This window comes from Salminus brasiliensis, chromosome 25, assembly GCF_030463535.1.
Source record: "Salminus brasiliensis chromosome 25, fSalBra1.hap2, whole genome shotgun sequence".
NCBI classification, from domain to species: Eukaryota; Metazoa; Chordata; class Actinopteri; order Characiformes; family Bryconidae; genus Salminus; species Salminus brasiliensis.
Window position 1 is genome coordinate 24,071,956 of NC_132902.1, and position 21,240 is coordinate 24,093,195.

The 21,240-nt window shown below is 43.5% G+C and overlaps 1 protein-coding gene across 2 annotated transcripts in view; it reads right to left on the bottom strand.

Annotated features, from left to right (window-relative positions):
• The window catches only part of myo1ea (myosin IEa), a 93,022-nt gene that overhangs the window by 56,842 nt on the left and 14,940 nt on the right, over positions 1-21,240 (bottom strand). For both annotated transcript variants that reach the window (XM_072671044.1, XM_072671043.1), the window contains exons 2-3: positions 5,708-5,851; positions 1,234-1,323 (exon numbers count right to left, since the gene is read on the bottom strand). In XM_072671044.1, coding sequence (XP_072527145.1) covers positions 1,234-1,323; positions 5,708-5,851 — 234 coding nt within the window. The remainder of the gene's footprint in view (positions 1-1,233; positions 1,324-5,707; positions 5,852-21,240) is intronic.

Genomic DNA, 21,240 nt, shown 5'->3' on the forward strand with positions numbered 1-21,240 from the left:
GTGTGTGTGTGTGTGTGTGTGTGTTATTTTTTTTTGGTGACATCACAAAAACAGTGAACTGAAATGAGGTCAGTTTTGCTGCTTAGTGCATATATACTATATACAACTGTTTTACCACCTGAGCAAGATTTGTAAGCGCTGGTATTTACGGAATGTGAGGTGAAACTAGTATATCTGCCCTTTAATAACCTCAAATAATCTCCTCCCTCCTCCTTTAATGCACAGCATTTACACACGTAATAACAACTCCAACACATAGTAGCCGGCTATTTGTTGTGCTTATATTGATCTTAGACTAAATTGCAGTGGTTACTGCTGTCATTACGTGACCTACTTCACTTTTTCAGCAAATTCCTGTGATTTCTCAGGTTACAGAAGTGAATCGGTGAATATTATTTTTGATTAATTGATTGATTGAAATGATAATTGATTATTATTTTTAGTACAAGGTTACAAAACAATGTTTTAATTTATATATATTGTATTAGAGCTTCTTTTTTAATCACTAAAAACGTTTTTTTTGGTTGACTCTCGACACTGGATATAGAATCAATATATATTATTGATTATTATTTTTAGAACAAGGTAACAAAACAATGTTTTTATTTATTCATTTATTTATTTATATTTTATTACTTTATTAATCACTAAAATCTTATATATATATATATATATATATATATATATATATATATATATATATATATATATATATATATATAGAGAGAGAGAGAGAGAGAGAATAATGAGTAGAGTCATAAGAGTAAACTCCACAGGCCTAGTCCATAGTCTGAAGCACCCACAGAAAGCCAGGCCAGCTCTCAGGCCAACAGCGTTTAAGAAGATTGTAAGGTGCAGTTCTGAGGAGATTCTGCCAGGTGACTTCCCTGCACAGGACAGGTCTGTGCCACATTCCTCTTGACGAAGAATGTGGTGAGTAAAAGGTTTCACGACACACCTAATTTCTCAAAACACCCTTTCTTCTGTGCCGAAAGAAAATCATTACGAGAGGGTGAAACGATCGGTTCCACCAGCTTGTAGCTGATGAAGCTGACGTTCTTGCTCTTTTACTGACAATTCAGAACCAAAACAGGGGTGTGTGAATAGGGTTTCTAGTAAGCACTGCATGCTCACTAGGCTGCAGTCATTACATAATGATAAACATTAGAAAGTGATGACATCCGGAATGACACAAGATCTTCCTGGTAGCTCCAGATCCTGTGTTATACTCACTGCTCCTTGGTACATCTCCACCTCCTTGTCCCCGAAGTAAGGCATCTGTTTGAAAGGGTTAACAGAGATGAGCACGGGCCCGATGTATGTCTGTGCACAGATGTCAAGGGTTAACAGGTCAACTGCTCAGGGTAACCCTATTCTACCGGTCATCGCACATTCTCACAAGTTAAACCTGAAATCCTAACAGTTTCCTACACATTCTGATCTTCTTCTCCAGAGCGACTTACAAAAGTGCTTTGCTATTTACCCAAGACAAACCTCAGCTAGTTAAAATAGACTAATAATTTAAAGATCCTCTAATCTTAGACTCTACTAAACACAAGTCAGTAAGGAGACCACTCTGCTATTCGTCCAAGTACTCTCAGAAGAGGAGGGTCTTCATTCTGGGTTTGAAAACAGCGAGCGTTGGACTCGAAGCTCGTTCCACCACTTCGGTGCAGGACAGAAAAAAGTCTGGACGCTCGTCTTCCGCGGATTTTGAGGGATGGCGGGTCGAGCCGAGCCGTACTTGAAGCTGGAAGGGCTCTTGGTGCGGATCGGCTTTTGACCATCGCCATCAAGTACAGAGGGGCTGGTCCTTTCTTGGTTTTGTAGGCCAGAATAACACCAAGTACCAGTCTAGTCTATCACATGGTGCTCCCAGTACTGGAGAGTGATCCAATGCACACTTGGAGGAGAACACAAACTTCCAAATCGGTCTAAAATCAGCTAACAGACGCCTGCACTGGCTAGGATTACAGTAATTGAGTAATTTAGGGAAAGGGAGGCCCAACCTTCCCACTCAGGCCAGTTACACTCTCTGGGACTCCTAACTACTGTGGATGGCTATGGCATTACTGGGGATCGCAACTGTGATATCCCTGTGACTGAGCTTGGTGACTTAGGAGCCCCCAGGACCTTTTCATAAGCATTTTTATATACAGATTGGGCTATTATTGTGCATTCCTATCATGAACAATTATATTGGCTTGAATGGAATTAAAATGAAAAATTCTTTTCTTTTTACTTTAGCATTTGCCTGTTGGCTGTGTTCAGGTTTTCAGCTTTTTACGAGTGGAATAATGCAAGACTAATAACGCAATAAGGCTGAAGGCTCATTTATGCTCCCTTTACATATGGAAATTAATATATCCATTGTAAATGATGCCCATAAACTGCTGGTTTGTCCCAGGTTAGTGTGGTTACAACTGTCTCAGGTTAGCATTGTTAGCAATACCAGTTGATAACATCGCATTATACAATATTTTGCGCTTCCAAACACCATGAAAACACGTCCACAGATAGAAGTTGGACAGTACTGTTTGTATGACTGATTTAATGAGACATAAATAGATAAGTTCTAATAAACCATAAAATACTACTGCTTTTATTACTGTTGCTGTGCAGTGCGGCCATCTTGGATTTTTAACTCTGAGGGCTGGTGAGGCTCTCCGGACGCTTCGAGTAGGAAATCCAACTTCTGGGGGCATTTCAGCTAACATTTCCTACTTGGAACTCGGAAAATCTGACATGCCAGTTCAAATGGAACGCATCATAACTATAAAGAAGATGAAAGAGGTGGTGTAAACACGGGGTAAACATTTGTAAACAGTTTCTTTTATGCCAGACTTTCTTCCTTGCCGTGTCCAACTATTGGCTACACTGCCTCCACGATCTCCAGTGGCACGGCTCTGCCCAATTTGTATCTGTAAGCTTTCAGAAAATGTGCACTAATACAGAATACTAAATAAATGCAAATATAAAGGCCCCGCCCATTACAGTATTTAACACAGATCATAAATAAGCCTTAGGAGTTTGAACAGTTAACCCTAGCATCTCTTTGGTGATGTCCACTAACATTAACTTGTTGTATTAAAATGGATCAGCATGCGGACTTGGAGCTTCTCGTGAGCTACTGTGTTTCTATCACTGCATAAAAGCTAGATCCATGCTGCCCTTATTGTTGGATGCACTGCAGCAGTTTCTGAGGGTTATATGTATAAAATGCTTGTTTTTGCAACAGAAAAATGACTGTAAATGAGCCAGAGTAGCCCCTAAGGGCTACCTTTTATCTGTAGCCCCTGGCCCTGCTTGATCACAGTAGGTCTGGGGATGCTAGGTGGATTACATGGTATAGATAGCTGCTTTCTGCAATGGACTTAAAGGGTTAAAATGACAGGAGCTTCAGGCAATCATTATACAATTGTAAGAAGAACCATCGCTTTCGTTTTCTGGCAAATGAACAATCTAAAAATGGGTCATCAGCTGATGACAACATGCGCTACGCAGTAGCAGGAGAACTTCTGGCTGATGGTCAGAGGCGTTCAAAGGCAGAGCTTTTTTTTTCCTTTCTCTCCTGCCGCCCCAGGAGGGGAGCGGTCGTTCAGGCCGAGTGAGAGATCGGAGCCGTTTGACTGCTGCTGCTCGGTGCAAATAAAGGAAGTATTGAGCTTGACTCATGCTGACCTCAGTCCCATATGCTGCTGACTGGAACACTGCAGCACTGTGGCTATTTTCTGACCACAATCACGGACTGATTTAAGGTTAAAGCTTAGAACGGCCCGAGCTTGCTAAGACACCACAATTCTAATAAGGCCAGAGAAGTTTATGACCGATGAGGTTTCCTCAAGAACTTTCAGCATTTTGTTCTGGAGGGTCAAACGAAGAGCCAATGGCTCCCACAATGTGAACACAGAGGAAGCCCCTGCCAAGCACACTGGTTTCATATTTTATATAGCACAGATATACGCCAGCGCTGCTTGGCTGAGGTCTGAAGCAGTCAACCTCCCAGTCGAGAAACCCAGATTTGATTAAAACAGTGCCTGGGATTGTGGGAAAACAACAGGGATCGCTTGCAAAAGTCTTAAGATAGCCGTCGGACCGCTGAGGCCCAAAGTACAGTGATCCAAGAAAATCCAACAAACAGTGTCACTTTAGCAAAAACCAATGGCTGCTGTGAGTGTTTGAACATTACTGATCCAATCAGTAGTATATCTCGAATAGGATAGTACACTATATGGGCAAAAGTATTGGGACACCTACACATTACACCTACAGAAGTTTTTTATGACCCCCCATTCTAAACCCATAGGCTGTATTAATATGGAGCCGGTCCTCCTTTACTCTAAGCTCTACCAGCAGCAGCAGCAGGTCTGGAGCTCTGCTGCAGTTATTGAGTCAGTTGGAGGCTTTTCTGCACTCTGCTCTGAGCTCAGCACTCGGCCCTGACCCCGCTCTGTAACTTTACGTGGTCTGACAGACACTCTGTGGACACTGAGCTGCTCTCTGTGAGCTGTTCCTCCTAAACTCTTCCACTGTTCAATAATAACACCACTCACAGCTGATGGAGGAAGATCTAGGAGGGAAGGTCTAAATTTCACCAGCTGACTTGTTGTAGTTGGTGCAGCGGTGTCTCCTATTACATACAGAACCACGCTGGAGTTCAGTGAGCTCTTCAGAACCTCCCATTCTTTCACTGATGTGTGGAAGAAAGGCAGACTGCAGGGCTAGGGGCTTGATTTTAGACACCTGTGGGAATGGGACTGATTGGAACACCAGATTTCAATAATCGAGAAAGTGTGTCCCAATACTTTTGTCCATATAGTGTATCATAAATGCGAGCACACAGCTCTGTGTGCACCATCTGGTTCTATTTTATTAAAATTACTGGCAGTTGGGCCTTGCATGCTTTAATCCACATTTCCTATATAGATACAATACCATCTAATTTCCCCATTGTATTCCTATTCATGACGTAACCCATGGCAACCATTAATGCGACATTAAAGACCAGTCTGCATTATGCTGGATTGGATCATTTAAAGACCTCAATTCATCAAAACACCCACAGCTTTCTAGGATATCAGTATTGCAAAGGGAAACGAGTATACCATGTACTCCCTCCTGGTCCTGAAGAGCTGCACTCCAGCACAGTTGGGCGATTTCCCTGCTCAAGGAACACAGCTGGTTCAGCTCATCTGCTACCTTTTAGTTTTAGAAAGCACCAAACTGAATATCCCTGGATTAGGTAGCCCTTACGTTTAGCATTTAGCTTTGTTGGATCAGTGCACCATGGGATTTCTCTTTCTAAAGCCGAGCCGAGTCAACCTAATCAAGATCCAATCTATACTGCGCTGGAAGCGGGCCAACACCACAGTCCAAGGAAAGGTACAGGAAACCATTCTTCATTTTAAACTCCCTAAATAACCCTTCCTAAATAAAGAAACGTCCTAAAGTGCAGCCAGCCAAAGCTGAGGAGGAGATCCGCACGCTCACACCGCCCTCGGCTAAGCTGTGAGAGATCATCAGCCAAGCTTCTGCTGAAATATTATGGACTTCTTACTGGACATTAAGCTACTGTGGGCTAATGGCTTTCACGTCTTTAATGGTTCACTGGAAGCTGAGTAAGTCCGATTTTCCCGTAAATTTCGAGTTTATCCCAGATGAGTAATGAGGAGGAATTCATATCAGGAGCTGCAGCGATAAAGGATACAAATATATAGTCGTCCATGTATCTCTTCTTGAGGTTTTCCACAATGGCATCCTCGTTGATTTTGGTGAGGAGCACCATATCGTCCACGCCGCTTTGCTTGACATTGTGGCTCTGCCAGTGGTACCGGTAGTGTCCCCGGCTTCCCTGTTACACACACACACACACACACACACACACACACACACACACACACACACACAAATAGAGTTTAAAGGTTAACACAGAACATTTGACAAACATTAAGTTCACCTTCAGATAAATGCTATGCTTTAGTAGCTGGGAGGTTAATGGCACAGGCGTTTGCATTGTCAAACACAGTAGTGAAGACTGTAGAGCCGCTTTTCATATCATCCAGGCGTACTGTTTGCAGACCATGTATATAAATAGTAGATTTGAAGATCTAAGAAGGTCACTGTTCACTGAAAAGAGTGACGCACCAGAAGTTTGAGCTGCTGTTTGGTGTATAAATAGTAAGTGTGTGACTTTGGTTGGAGGGGAAAATGCTCAGATGCTTGTTTACCACCCTGTAATTTATCATTTATATATATATATACACACTATCTAAAATAATATATATTATAAAATAAAATACATTTAGAACAAAGAAAAAATTGAGAAAAACGTGACATATATATATATATATATATATATATATATATATATAAATATTAAATTTAGAACAAAATTATATAAGATAAAAAAATATATAAAATATATATATGTAATTTTATTTTATAATATATATTATTTTATATAGTGTTTATTTATAGAGTGTTTATTCATACACAAACTGTTGCAACGGTAACAACTGCAAGTTCCCTCCTGGGATCAATAAAGTATTTCTGATTCTGATTCTGTTATTTTGCTTCCGAATGAAACCCGGTCATGATGGGAAAGAAAATTGGGGGGAAAAGAAAGACAGACAAGCTCTGCTTTTATTGGCTGGTTTACATCTTCATAAAGGCTCACTGCAGCATAGCCAATCCTAGCCTAGCCTTGCTTGGCTTGGCTTTTAAGACTACGTCCAGTTGGCACGGTGTGCTCTTCGCCAGCTGAAAAAAAAGTAGTAGAGTCTGGTAGCTTTAGCATAGCATAGCCTTGCTAGATCTGTACCATCCTGGCTGTACCACCTGTCTAACTTCGTCTGCTTCCCCGGCTTCCACTTCCATATTCTCTCGAAGTGGTCGTTGCTTTTTAGGCCTGTGATGTAACGGTTTTGGGGTTTTGGAATTGGCCTGTTTTCCAGCTCAGTTTCGGTTCTACCAGATCGTCACAGTCATGCCAAACTCTCATTATTCAACTAGGTCAAAGAAAACTGCAGTTTTACATTGTGTACAGGTTACAACAGCAACAAGTCACGGTTCACCTTTAGCACCACTGTGTTCCTGCTCAAGGTCAACTTCCAGAACTTCCCAGTAACTCCAGAATAATTGACAGTAGATACTGAATGACAAGCCTTAGACTAAATAACTGACTAATAAACCTCGGGTCCAGGGCATAACTTAACTCACGCCTCACAATAAAGGCTCGTGGCCTGACCCTGATGCTGGTCCAAGCGTGAAAACTGTCCAGTCAGTGAAGTGACCACATCCAGTTTACAAACCGATGCATTTTTAACACCGCCTGTGTTCTCTCACCACAGCAGATGTTGAGTTTGTTTTCTTTGAACCGGTGAAAAGTGCAAGATCAGGCGTCTCGCAAAAAAAATAAAAAATAAAAAAAAATGTTCCCCGTGCTCTGCAAATACTTCTTTTGATGCTGGGCTTTCTCAGATCTTCCCCTAATCCCCCCTCTCCTCCTCCCCTCTCCCGGTTCTGACTCTGCAGAGGATGCATCTCAGTGGGTCATTCATCACAGGCTGTGAGTCAGACTCATCTGGCTACTGTTCGAGGTCAAAACGTACCATGAGTAATTTTTCTCTAGAGACGCTCAGAGAGTCACTCGCAGCTCAGAACAGTGCCTGATTAGAAAAAGTGCTCGACCCATACCAAAGTCCAGTCACTGATGCACTATATGTCCATATACTTGTGGACATCCCTTCTAATGAACGCATTCAGCTACTTTAAGTTGCACCCATTGCTGATGCAGATGTGCAAATGCACACACACAGCTTGTCTAGCCCCTCTAGAGAAGTACTGCCAATAGAATAGGACTCTCTGGAGCAGATAAATGAACATGAATCTATTGGCACCATGCTGCCTAATGCCAGGCGTGGGCTAGAGGGGTATAAAGCCCCCAGCATTGAGGAGCTGTGGAGCAGTGGAAGAACTGTGTTTTCTGGAATGAAGGATGGTGGAGCTCCATCCAATACTTTTGGGATGAGTTTGGGAGTTGGGAATGATGAGGTGTGGTGGTGATCCTCATCCAACATCCTGACCTCACTACTGCTCTTGTTGCTGAATGCAATCAAATCCTCACAGCAATGCTCCTCTAAATTCTAGTAGAGACAGTTACTCCAACAGAAGCAGGATCAACCCTTTTTTAATACCCTTGACCTCCAAAGAAACAATGAACGAGCAGGTGTCCAAATACTTTTGTCAATATAGTATGTGATCATCAGTTCTCAATGGTAAAATTTGTAGGGCCCCTAGAATGGAGAACTGTGTTTACCTCGGTCTACTTGAATAATACAGGTTTGCCACATGGAAGTGACAAACCATGAACCTCAAACACGGTTGCCTTGTCATTCAGAAAATTTACATAAACTCCGCCCACTAGCAAAAACCTTCCGAGGCTAAACGCAACGGCTTCAGGAGAATATGGTGTTGTTGATGTTTGCAGACAGTTCTTTGAGACAATCTTTCTCTAGGATGGCCTTCACCTTCAGACTCTTCTAGCGGTCATGACTGTGGCTTTCCCTGTGCCAGGAAGCTAAAGCCCTAAAGGGAAGTTTGTGGGAGCTAGGCTAAAAGCTAACCTTAGCTTGGGGAGGCGTCCCTTGGGTAACAGTACTATTCAGAAGTACTATTCTGGGAAAATGCCACTCAGGGAAGCCCCGTCTTGGAAAGCGCCTCTCGATAAAGCACAGCCAATAGCCAAAGGCTAAACTCTAGTGCATTGGGGTGAACCAGTGTACAGCAGCAACACTATCCGGTAAGACTATGATAAGCGACTCCCATGAGCTGTTGCAGTGACGTGAACCAGCCAATAGGAATTTAGCATTTTACATGTTTTGTGATAAAAATTAATGAGCCTAGTAGTCTCTGTAAACATAACAAAAGAGCCTGAAACCATTCCAATCCTCAAAATTAGCAATTTAGACGTCAAAGCACCATATCAGCCCAAAGTCTGAACCTCATCCAGAGCTGTTCTTCAGTCAGGCGATGTTTCACTGTTTTTTTCCTGACGTCGTTCCATCCATGGCTGCTTTGAAGCCCTGTTTTCTTCATTCTTCTCCTACACAGTTTCCCCTGCTTGGACAGTGTTGTGGGATATGACATAGATTGGAAGACATTTCCAATCTTCCTTATCCTACATTCCACAGTCTGGAATAACGCGCAGTGGAGAAGGACACTCACTGAGGGAGTGCGGTAACAGGGCAAGGAGAGGACTACATTTTTCCCCCTCTCTCCTAAACGAGTCCAAATGAACTCACTGCTTAGGCCTAAATGAACTTACAGTGGTAAAACACAACACCAAATTAGACCACTGTAGGTCACACCACTAGCGCAGGAGGCTACATGAACAAGCCAGCTGCATTTTAGGTTTTACCAGCAACAGAAATGCCTCAATTTACTTTTTTTAGCATTTTTTGGGCTACTGCTCGATTCATCTTCCAGGCCGTAGCCATTATCACAGGGCAACAGGGCGCTGGAATGGACACTCCTCACTGGTGAGCTTGGTGTGATTTCAGAGTGATGTCAAGAAGAGATTTCAGATGAGTAGATGATCTACCCCTGTATAAACCAAACAAGCATCAACGTTTCTAAGCTTAACCTTTACAATTGCTGCCAAACCAAATCCAACCCACCAAGACCTGGACTTCAGAAGACCTCAGAAGGTGTTCTCTGGTATCTGGCACCAATACACTAGCAGCAGATTCTGGGGGGGGGGGGGGATCTGCAAGCTGGGAGGTAGGGCCTCCATGGATTGTATCAATGAGCCTATCAAAGACCCGGTAGCTGGCTAGCTGGTTGTCGCTCCCTGAAGCACTTTTGATAGGTACTGACTTCACAAGACCTGCCTGATGTTTTGGAGAGACCCAGTGGTCTAGAGGTCACATGTTGGCTTGTTGAAGTGTCTGACTGTTCACTTGTTGCCTAATCTATATTGAACACTGGACACCCAGGGTAAGTTCGCTCCACCACCAGCTCCAGGACAAGTCTCGATACTTGAATACTAGAAGTCTTAATGGTTGGTGGGTCAAACAGACAACCTTTAAGAGCTCCAACGTTTCCAAATTACCCTAGTAATAATGAATAATCCTAAAATGAATGTTATGAATGTTATAACATTGTCTAATACTTAAAAGTATAATCTTTTATTGTATAATAATCATACAATTACATTTTTATACAGTCCTCATATCTCACAACATCTCCTATCACTGTGTCCGTTCCAGCACGCTCGGTCCAGAGGCTGTATTTCTTCTCTGACAGGCCTTTCGCAGCAGCAGCAGCGGAATGTGCGTTCAGTTGCGGCCTGAAAAACCTCGCTGGCGCCCAAAACGAACGCTCCCCGGGTAGTCCTCTGTCCTCCACCACATGTTCCTAATAGAACCGAAGCCAAAGCAGCAGCTCTCAGCAGCAGAAGCTGTATAAGAACACACTTCCAACACATATGGATGCAGCAGCAGTTTAGTGTAAAGTCTTTACAGTGGTCACGATAATTCATCGTAAGCAAAGCTACAATTTTGAACAGCCGAGGTTGAGATGGAGTTCTAGTGTAGCCCAGCTCACCCAGTTGAGTCAGGAGGTCACAGAACCTCCCTTACAAAGACAAAGCATGGACTCATCCGAAATGAGCCCAAGCTCACCTTAATAGACATTCATCTAAAACTACCCCCTTATTAACAGTGCAGACTTGGGGATTTGAAGGGAAGAGGGTTACTGGCTGTACTGGGAAAGGGATGTGCCTTCAGTACTAATTTGGGAATGCTAATGTTCTGTTCTGAAAGGGCTCGAAACCCGGAACAGCTAGAGGCAAAAGTTTAAAATGTCTCTGTGGTTCACCCACTTAGATCATGACAAACAAACAAAAAAAATTATGAAGGGTCATGATCTCAAGATTGCCCAAAAAGCCATTAACTCTCACGGGATTTCAGGAAAAATTCAAGTAAAAGTACTTTGCTTAAAGAGGAACTGCACCATTAAAAAAAGAAAGAAAAGAAATTCTCTATAATTTAATTGCTTGTCATTTAGAGTGGTTTGGACCACGATTGAACCTACATGTCTTCTGAGTTTGTAATATTGATGATGGTAAAAGAAAAAGTGGCAAATCTAAAAAATAATTCATTCATTCATTTTAAAAACTTTTTTGGGGGAGATTTTGTTTTGTTTTGTCTTAAAACATGCTGCATGTACCCAACTGCCGTCAACAGATCTGAAAAAAATACCTTTTAGAGCAACTATTATTCTGTAATTTTGCTTTTAAGGGATATCTGAAACTTTTCAGATGTCAGATTCCACTGTTTCTTAAGAACTTCACTCTTCAACCCAAACCACCTGACAACATTTGGGAACATTTAATGGGTGGGATTAAATTTTTTTGTGTGGCCAATTAATGGGTAACATCCTCAAATCGAACAGTCTGCTACCCTATAGGCAGAAATACAGGCAACAACAAGGGTCTGTTTATACCTGCCATTTATACCAGGTATACGAGGTCTCGGTGATCGGATCACGTTCGGATTTCACCTGTCGACAGGTGTAAACACCCTCAAGACGCATTGTGATTGGCCTGCGATCAGACAAGTGAAGTAAGGTGGTCAGAGAGACGGATCTCGTCCACATTCAAAACAAGTGTAACTGTGATCGGATTCAGTCAGGCAGGTGGAAATACGCTGGTCCCTCTAGCTCTATATCCGTTGCGCTCACACACGTGCTTATTTTCCAGTAGATGAGAGCAGTGTTACAGAGTTTGTTCCCTTGTGGCTTAAATAGTCCATCGTATTTTCTGATAGAGCCGTTACGGTAATGTGAGAACCACGTACCCTGGAGCAGGACAGCTTTGATGAGGAAACGTTGTTTACAGGAAGTGAAATGGAAATGATGTATGTGTTGGTGTGGCTGTTTCATTTATTTATTTATTTATTTATTTTCACGGGACAGAAAATCGGATCCCATCTGATCACACTAGAGACGCATTTTAATGACCAGTGTAAACAGAATGTGCTCACAGTAGACCCAGATACTGTCCGAATACAAAATACTTGTTAATGACGGGTCTAAAGTGTGCAGTAACCCCAATGACCACTGTAGAGTTTCCTGAAAACCTCCCAGACCTATCGACCTTAGCTTACACTGCATCAGACCAAACGGAGCTAGATAGATTAACAAGAGGTCTTGAAAACACCCTTCGATCTCCAAACTTACTAAAAGCCAGGCAGATACTCAACCCCAGATTCCAGCTCCTTTAACCAGTAATGTTTTTATGGGCTATTGAGACTAAAGAGCAGGACCTATGACTTGCCAAAACCTCAGCTTTTATTCAGTTAAGGTTCTCCATAGAAAATACAGAAATATTACTTACACTAAAAATATGTGCACTATAAGCCTGGATCCCCAGTTTCAGTATCAGAACAGGCCATCTCTTCTAGCTCCATTCATTAAAACAGTGCTATGCTATGTGGGGCTCCACAGTCTGTGAATGAGATGAAGCTGTAACGTCTGACCTGAGGTAAGTGGTTCTCCAGGTTGGAGTACGGCAGATCTAAAGTGGGTCAGCGTGTGTGTGTGTGTGTGTGTGTGTGTGTGTGTGTGTGTGTGTGTGTGTGTGTGTGTAAGGGTTGGGTTCTGTAATGTACATCCCCATTGAGAGTCTCCTATAACACCATCTCTATGGGAGCAGCACACAGTCTCCTAAAAGCTCTGGCCCAGTGTGAATGCTCCAGTTTGGCTGCTGTAGCTGCAGAAGTCTTTATGAATGGAGCAAACCTATTACTCATCTATAATGAGCACATTCACCTTCACACAGTATGCATCCAGTGCATATAACGATTAACGCTCCTTTCACCCTAAAAATGAGCAGAAGTTCTCTACACCAGTTACAACCAGCTAAGATTAACGTTTGCTGTACTGTGAAAAAAATCCTCCCCCAAAGAACTAGAAGAGACCCGTTTTGCTCCAAAATTTAATCCAGCAGCATTTGAAGAATTTCTGCAGCACCAGCCTCAGATCCATACAGTCAGGCAGTTCCCAAATGCAAATTCCATTGCCTTATATGGCGCGTGTGGAGCGGAGCGGAGCTGGGCCCGGGCACAGGAAATGGCTGCGTCTGATTCAGTATCACAGTCAGGCGGCACTTTTTTCCTCCCCTTAAAACTTCGCCCCGCTTCCCAGACATCTGGTTTTCACACCACCGCCTGTTTTCATAAAGCGGAGCTCAGAATGGGAATACAGAGACAGGAGCAGGTTAGTCCCCCTGTCTGTAGAAGAGGCTCTGTGGTCTTAAAGCGATGGGGTTGGGTCTTAAAATTTTATACGTTGGTAGTGACTGGGTCTCTTCAGCCTCAGTGAACCAACAAGCATGTTTGTAGCACGGATCAGACAAGGAAATAAATAAATAAATAAATAAAAACAGGCCAATGGCTGCATAGACCCATCGATGGCACTTCAACAATGGACCAAAAAGGTTCTGGGGCATTAATTGACCTCCGTTTAGCATTTCCTATGACTCTAGCCTTATAATGTAGACCTCAATTTTCTAGTCTTTACACGTGAAGGGCCCAGGACGTCATCAACATAGCTTGTGACTAGCGCTGCGGTAGAACTGCTGGGTGAGGCCGGTGGACGGCATGGTAGCAATACTAACGCCGCACTACAGATGCTGGGCGAGGTTGTCGTCCAAAAACACACACCGTATGTCTTCACACCACTTCCCTTTACTCTAATATTCCAAGCAAGGACAATATTCCAACCTCAGCTCCTTAAGGCAGCACATATACCTGCTAGCTTTCTGGTACAATATAGACCTCAGACTATCAGTACCAGAAATGTCTATTTTTTAGGCAAACAAGAGGCATAACAACCTCCTCTCTACCCTGCACCCCATTCTGTTTGAGCTGGACGCTCTGCAGGCCAGAGCTGAGGTTTGGCTGGAAGACTTCTGCAAACCCCAGAGTGTTCTGAGAAGATTAAGAGAAGGAACGGTAAATGAGGTATTGGGTCTGAACTAGGTTTTGGGTTGGGCCCAAAAAAACCTTCATTTCCAACAGAGGGATCAGGAAGTAGGAAAGTTCTGGAAAAGGAGGAGACGGGTCCTCAGTGCTGCGCTCTTAAATCAGACTTCAACGAATCAATAAATTAGTCATATGAGCCGTATGAGAGCGTGATGGCAGAGGTCATCACTTCTGCTTAAGTACACCAATAATTCAACAGGCCTCAGTAATGCAGTGAAGAACTTGACCTCATTTCCTTTATGCTCTCCGACAAAAAGAGAGGATAACTAATCACAGGTAGATTAGGGGGTTCGGACAGATGACCACACACTATTAAAACAAATAGCAAAAATAATCATAAATAATAAATAAATAAAACTGCAATCGCCCCACAGGACACCATAATACCCAAAATGTGACTGCCAATAATCGGCTTAGGCCCACAGCTCCACTGCTGGGACCCCTAATGAGGGGGGCTGTTAGCATATCTGGTCTCCTTTAACCCCTGGGTCTCTGGGTCACCACCAAGCCAGACAATATCCTTCTGTTAAACGTCTGCTGCAGTAGCTTTAGTTAGATCAACAGCAAAAGCAATGGTAGCTATAGTTAGACAATTTATCGCTGCAAAGTAGCATCTAGGCAGTCATACATACTGGGAAATGCTCCTGCTTGAACTGGGAGAGGCCTACAAACCCAAACTGAGACCCAGTACCTGTGATCCCTGGTTTAGTAGAACAATAATTGACCTCCATCCACCTTTATCAACAAGCTGATTGTTTTTTTCACTGAAGAGCAGGACTTTCCGTAATACAGCCACCAAGTAGAATGTCAAAAATGATCCCATTTAGGTTTCAATCAGAGAATGGTCTCCTCCTCCTCCTCCTTCTCCTTTTTTGTAATGTCTCTGGTACCACCTTCCATTGATAGACAGGTTAGCAGGCTTGGTGATCTAGTACTTGTGTAATTGTGTCTTATGTACAAAACATAAGAAAGGGGGAAATTTCCCCAATTTTCTCGAATTTTGAGCTGCATTGGCGTAAAAGTTGCAGGAATTCTGATCTGTCCGGATCGGATTTCAATACCACATATGAAAGTGGCCCAAAACGGAACCGGACATGTCAGATTATGTGTGTTTTTGGCGTCCACACTCCCACACACAGGTAACACGGATGTGTCACATACCACTAAAAAAAAGATCACATTTGGGCCACTCTGACCTGCGGTGTAAAGGCAGGCTCTGTGGGCTTCCACTTCCAAGATTTCCAAGAATAGTCAGAACAGTCAGAACAATGCCACTAATCCTGCTGTCTCTGTGCTCCTAGCCATGGCGTATTCATCAGCCCCTATCTAGAAGCTCAACAGACCACATGGTCTTAAGTGGTCCTGGAAAATGACTGACAGAAATAGCTCCAGACCGGCCTGGAGTTCTGATGGCACGCTCTCTCCGTCTGAGTGGCATCAGGCCTGTGCTGTGAATCAGTGGGATAATGACTTTGCTTTCAGCACCATACCAGCAGAAAGGTGCCAAGGCTGTGGAAAAACTCAGACTCACACTTGGAGAAAGTGTTTGCTGCACCACAGCAGAGGAGGAGGAGGAGGAGGAGAAGAAGAAGAAGATGAAAAGGAGGAAAAGGGGAATAAAAAGGAGGAGATGAAGGAGAAGAAGGAGGAGAAGAAGTAGAAGAATGAGAAGAAGGAGAAGGAGGAGAAGAAAGAGACGGAGAAGGAGAAGGAGAAGGAGGAGGAGGAGAAGGAGAAAAAGGAGAAGAAGCAGGAGGAGAAGAAGAAGGAGAAGGATGGGAAGGAGAAGGAGAAAAAGGAGGAGAAGAAGGAGAAGGAGAAGGAGAAGGAGGAGAAGGAGAAGGAGGAGAAGGAGAAAAAGGAGAAGAAGCAGGAGGAGAAGGAGAAAAAGGAGGAGAAGGAGGAGAAGGAGGAGAAGAAGAAGGAGAAAAAGGAGAAGAAGCAGGAGGAGAAGGAGGAGAAGAAGGAGACGGAGAAGGAGGAGAAGAAGAAGGAGGAGAAGGAGAAGGAGAAAAAGGAGAAGAAGCAGGAGGAGAAGGAGGAGAAGAAGGAGACGGAGAAGGAGGAGAAGAAGAAGGAGGATAAGGAGAAGAAGAAGGAGGAGAAGGAGAAGGAGGAGAAGCAGAAAAACGAGAAGAAGCAGGAGGAGAAGGAGAAGAAGGAGACGGAGAAGGAGGAGAAGAAGGAGGAGGAGAAGAAGGAGGAGAAGAAGGAGAAGAAAGAGGAGAAGAGGAAGAGGTTCTCACACTGAAAACAGAAGCAAACTGAATCCATGCTCTACGCAATGAAATGGGTCCTATATTTAATACCAGTCTCTATAAGACACACAATATGGACAAAAGTATTTGGACACATGCTCATTCATTGTTATTAAGAGTATTAAAATGTTTATCCTGCTTCTGTTGGAGTAACTGTCTCTACCGTACAGGGAAGAAGACTTTCTACTAGACTTTGGAGGAGCACGGCTGTGAGGATTTGATTGCATTCAGCAACAAGAGCGTTAGTGAGGTCAGGATGTTGGATGATGATCACCACCACCCCACCTCATCATCCCAAACTCCCAAACTCATCCCACCTAAAGGATTGGACAGAGCGCAATCCATCAATGCTGGGGGGCTTTATACCCCTCTAGCCCACATCGGCTGTTGCTAATGCTTCTGTACAAATACTAGACAAGCTGTGTGTGTATGTGTGTGTTTGTTTGCATATCAGTGTCAGTAATGGGTGCTACTCAAAGTAGCGGAATGCATTCAATAGAAGGGGTGTCCACAAATATTTGGACACACAGTGTACCTTTACAGTGAGCTTATATGTAGTGGATCAGAGGTACAGGGGAGGGGTCTAAATCTTGACATGACGTAATCCAGCTCTGAATAAGCTTGGTGATTATGTATGAGGTAAGGCACCACTGAATGGTGGTCAGATTACTCGTACATAAGCCTCAAAGGAGTAGAAAACAGGCCGCAGGCTAAGGGTGGAGGCATCGGAAGTACCTTCAGCGTCTCCAGAGACAATGCCAGCAGGGAACACAACGTAAATGGAGATGGGTGTAGCTCAGAAACGTCTGTTAGGAAACTCAGTACTTCTAAATTCAGCCCAGCCTCGTTATTTCTGTCCTGTCTTTTGAGCTGTGGAAAAGCTTGTAATGCAGAATATCTTATGGGGGGGGGCGGATGATTAGCTCAGACAAAACACGATGACCAACTGTCAGAAGAGACACTATTTTAGTGCCATAGGTCAAGTGTCTTTTCTGAGCGACTGGAGGCAGATGAATCATTTAGCCTATACCCATCACTTCCTGTGTCGGACACTGGTTCCCCTTTTGTCTAGGCTGCAGTTTAAAATCCTCACGACTTTCTTCCTCATCAGAAAAAGGTGAGCTGAGGCTTTCAGACCTGTAAAAAAAGCTTGTACTATATTGACAAAAGTAATGGGACACCTGTTGAGTCATTGTATCTTCCAAAATAAAGGGAAAAAAAAAAGTTGATTCAGCTTTTTTGGAGGAACTGTCTCTACTGTCCAGGGAAGAAGGCTTTTTTTGCTGTGAGGATTTGATTGCATTAGGCAACAAGAGCAGATATTGAAGAATCACCACCTCACCTCAGTCCCCAACTCAATAGGTACCAATAGGTTCGAGTTTATCTGCTCCAGAGAGTCCTATTCTATTGGCAATACTTCTTCTCTACATGAACTACACAAGCTGTATGTGTGTGTGCATTTGCACATCTGTATCAGCAATAGATGCATTTTTTGGATAACCTCATATCTCATACATTTTAGAGCATTCCTATTGGTCCACTGTAAAAAACAAACAAACATGGCAGCATGTGTTTTATTCATAGATTTAACTACAAATCAATATCTTGCACTGCATTCTCCACCCAAACCTGCCAGGACTGATAGCCACCAAAGCCCTTACGCAAGTGGTGGTAACCACACCAGTGAAGTAACTGCTCCATGCAGTGCCAACCATTCCCTCTCAAAGGCTGAGATTCTGCTGGGTTTCTGGGTGGTCTGGGATTCACTCCCAGAGCTGGGAGACGTAAGAGCACATCTGTGACTACGAATGTTTGTTTTTCCAGAATAAATTACCACATCTAATCAGGTTGTATTTAGGCTAATCGAAATTTAAAGCCACCTTTTTTTTTTAATTGGCAGGAGCCAGCGCTTTGGTCACTTTGCTTGGCAGGAATTTGCCTGGCGCTCATTTCCACTTGAATAAAATATAATAAGTAAGACAAAAGGTTGAGGTAAAGCATTTTATTCCAACGGAAATGATGCATGCATCTGAAATACACCCAGTTCAGTGTTTTTCTGATGTAAGTGGTTTTGCTGTAAGTTCTGGACCATTGAAAAATGTCAAATCCAACCCAATAACAAACAATAATAATAGAATATGTCTAGTAGATTCACTGGTCATGTTACCATTATGTTTACTTTGTGCCATAATACAAATCTGGCAGTTGTTCTTTACATTGTGTTAATGATGAATAATGAATGGGCCAATAGAAATGCTCCAAAATGACCCAGAATATTTGTTTTGGTTCCTCAAACAGTCCAGATTTTTGCTTCAATGAACAGAACTGTTAGTCTGCTTGTAGTGTGGATGCAATAACACTACTATCTCTTGCTCCAGTATATATAAGCCCTTTGCCTTTCCTAAAGAAAGCCTGTTTCTTTGGGACTTTGGTCTCAATGTGGCTGGACACCAGAGTACATGACAGCATGTGTAAAATGAAGCATATCCACCTCTGCTACTGCTAGGCAGTTTGGTATGCTGTAATGAGAACAGCCAATAGCTGATACACTGAACTGCTGCACTGTGGGCACTTGTTCTTAATAGCATGTTAAACGGCTGCTCGGTCCATTCCGGCCCAGCACAAATCACAGCCTGTGGTCTCCGCTAATTGTCCCCTTTTAGCAGAGACATGAAAACAGGACCTCCCAGATCAAAGCCGATCTGGATTCGAAAGTGAACGAGCGCTGGAAAACACATCAGGGACTGACAAAGAGTGTGTGTGTGTGTGTGTGTGTGTGTGTGGAGCAGTGTTTAAGGTATTTACACACAGACCGAATATAATGGTCTGCTTGAACAGAAAGCTGAATGGAGGGAACAGGTCCTGCAGTGTGGGCCAGATTTACTGCTAAGCAGCTCGGTGGAGACGAGTTTTCAGGGGCAGGCGTGTTTTCTCCAGAAACACTTAGAGGACCTTTCAGCACGGCCGTCTTTACGGGCTTCGCTGATAATGTGAGAGATATCTCAGACACAGGCGGCTGGAAGGAAGAACTGGGCTTGGAGAGCAGGACAGGGAGCGATCAGTCATGCTGAAGGCCGGCGAATGGGAGGAGGAGGAGGAAACTTAGCTGGAAAAAACACCATAAAGTCATGGCTGGACTGAATGTGAATAAAACATGCCTGGAAAAAAAAGCCCATTCAGGTGAATGGAAAAGGACGTGGGAACGCAATGGAGGAGTTGTCTTGTCTTTGAGTTTGTGTAGGTTTGGGCTGTGTGGTCGAATGTGATTGGATATCACCATCTTAAACTCCCTGAAGTACCATAGCAACACCTTTGCAACCACTTGCAACATAATAGCAACAACCTACCATACTACAGCAACCACTCTAGCAACCACCTAAGGAACTAACCTAGCAACCACTAAGCAAGACTTTAGCAAAAATCTGGGACGCCTTAGAAAACTCCCTTAAATACAACAGCGACTGCCACAGCAAGCACAAACACCACGGCAACACCTTAGCAACCATTTAGAAACATCCCAGCAACCACCTGTGATGTTACAGCAACCACTCTAGCAACCACCTGAGAAACTAACCTAGCAACCACTACATAAGACCTGGGATGCCTTAAAAACTCCCTTAAAACTCATCTTAGAAACTCCCTGAGGTCCCACAGCAACTGCCCTAGCAACAATAAACACCATGGAAACACCTTAGCAACGACTTTAGAAACTTCCTACAGCCACCACTCTCGCAACCACCTAAGGAACTAACCTAGCAACCACTAGGCAAGACCTTAGCAAGAATCTGGGACGCCTTAGAACACTCCCTTAAATACAACAGCGAGTGCCACAGCAACCCCCTGAAACATCTTAGAAACTTCCTGAGGTATCACAGCAACTGCCTGGGCAACATCTTAACAACCACTTTAGAAACAACCTAGCAACCACCTAAGATACTACAGCAACCACCGGAAACACCTTGGGAACTAACCAAGCAGAAACCTAAGCAAGACCTTAGCAAGAATCTGGGACACCTTAGAAAACTCGTAGCAACCGCCACAGCAACCCCCTGGAACATCTTAAAAACGTCCTGAAGTACCATAGCAACCACCCTAGCAACCACAAACACCTCAGCAACACACACAAAAAAAATCCCAGAGTAAATAACCTGATGAAAGAACAGCTAAGAGGATCAGGTGTTTGCTTTGGGAAGCTGTTTGCTGTGTGGAAAACAGCAGACATGTGACCTGCACGGCGCTAGCTGAGCTACACGCCTTTTTATCTACACTGCATTAATAACTGCTGCCTCATAAAACCTGTCTAAACAAATTTTCCACAGATTCATAGAGATACACAGCGACGGCGGGGCTTTTTACTAGCCCACATGAGAGGCTCCTAACGAGGCCGTTAATCAAAGGCAGGCATGTGTGGGGACTTGATTAAACCAAACACAGCGTCTCGCCTCCCCTCAGCTGTCTGCTTGTGGCCGGCTTTCCAGAGGAGTCCTCCCTGACTTGGAGTCCACCACCCTCCACCAACACCAAGCTAACAATGGACAGCGGGTGTGAAAACAGAAACGCCCTGAACGTTCGAACAGGAATGGAAGGGCCAGTTGAACTGGTCTGCCAGGCTGGTGCTGACTGGAGGAAAGTGCTGTTGATGGTTGGTCAGCTATTAGGGCTGCGGCCTGCTTTTAGTGTAGCTTTTTAAATGAGTTTGTCCTCGATTATTCAGTTATTATTTAATTAATTACCTAATTAAGCCACTAACTGAGGATTTCTCTCACAGCTTTGCTGTAGCAAGTTGCAGTTGGGAAATGAGCGTAAAATATTCTGTAATTTTGTTTTAAAAGTTTAAAATGTGGCCAGATTTTAAGACATTTACTGTTACTGTACAATGATACAACAGAAGCCATACTGCCCCCTGTGCTTCCTGTGGTGTACTGCAATCTGTCGGA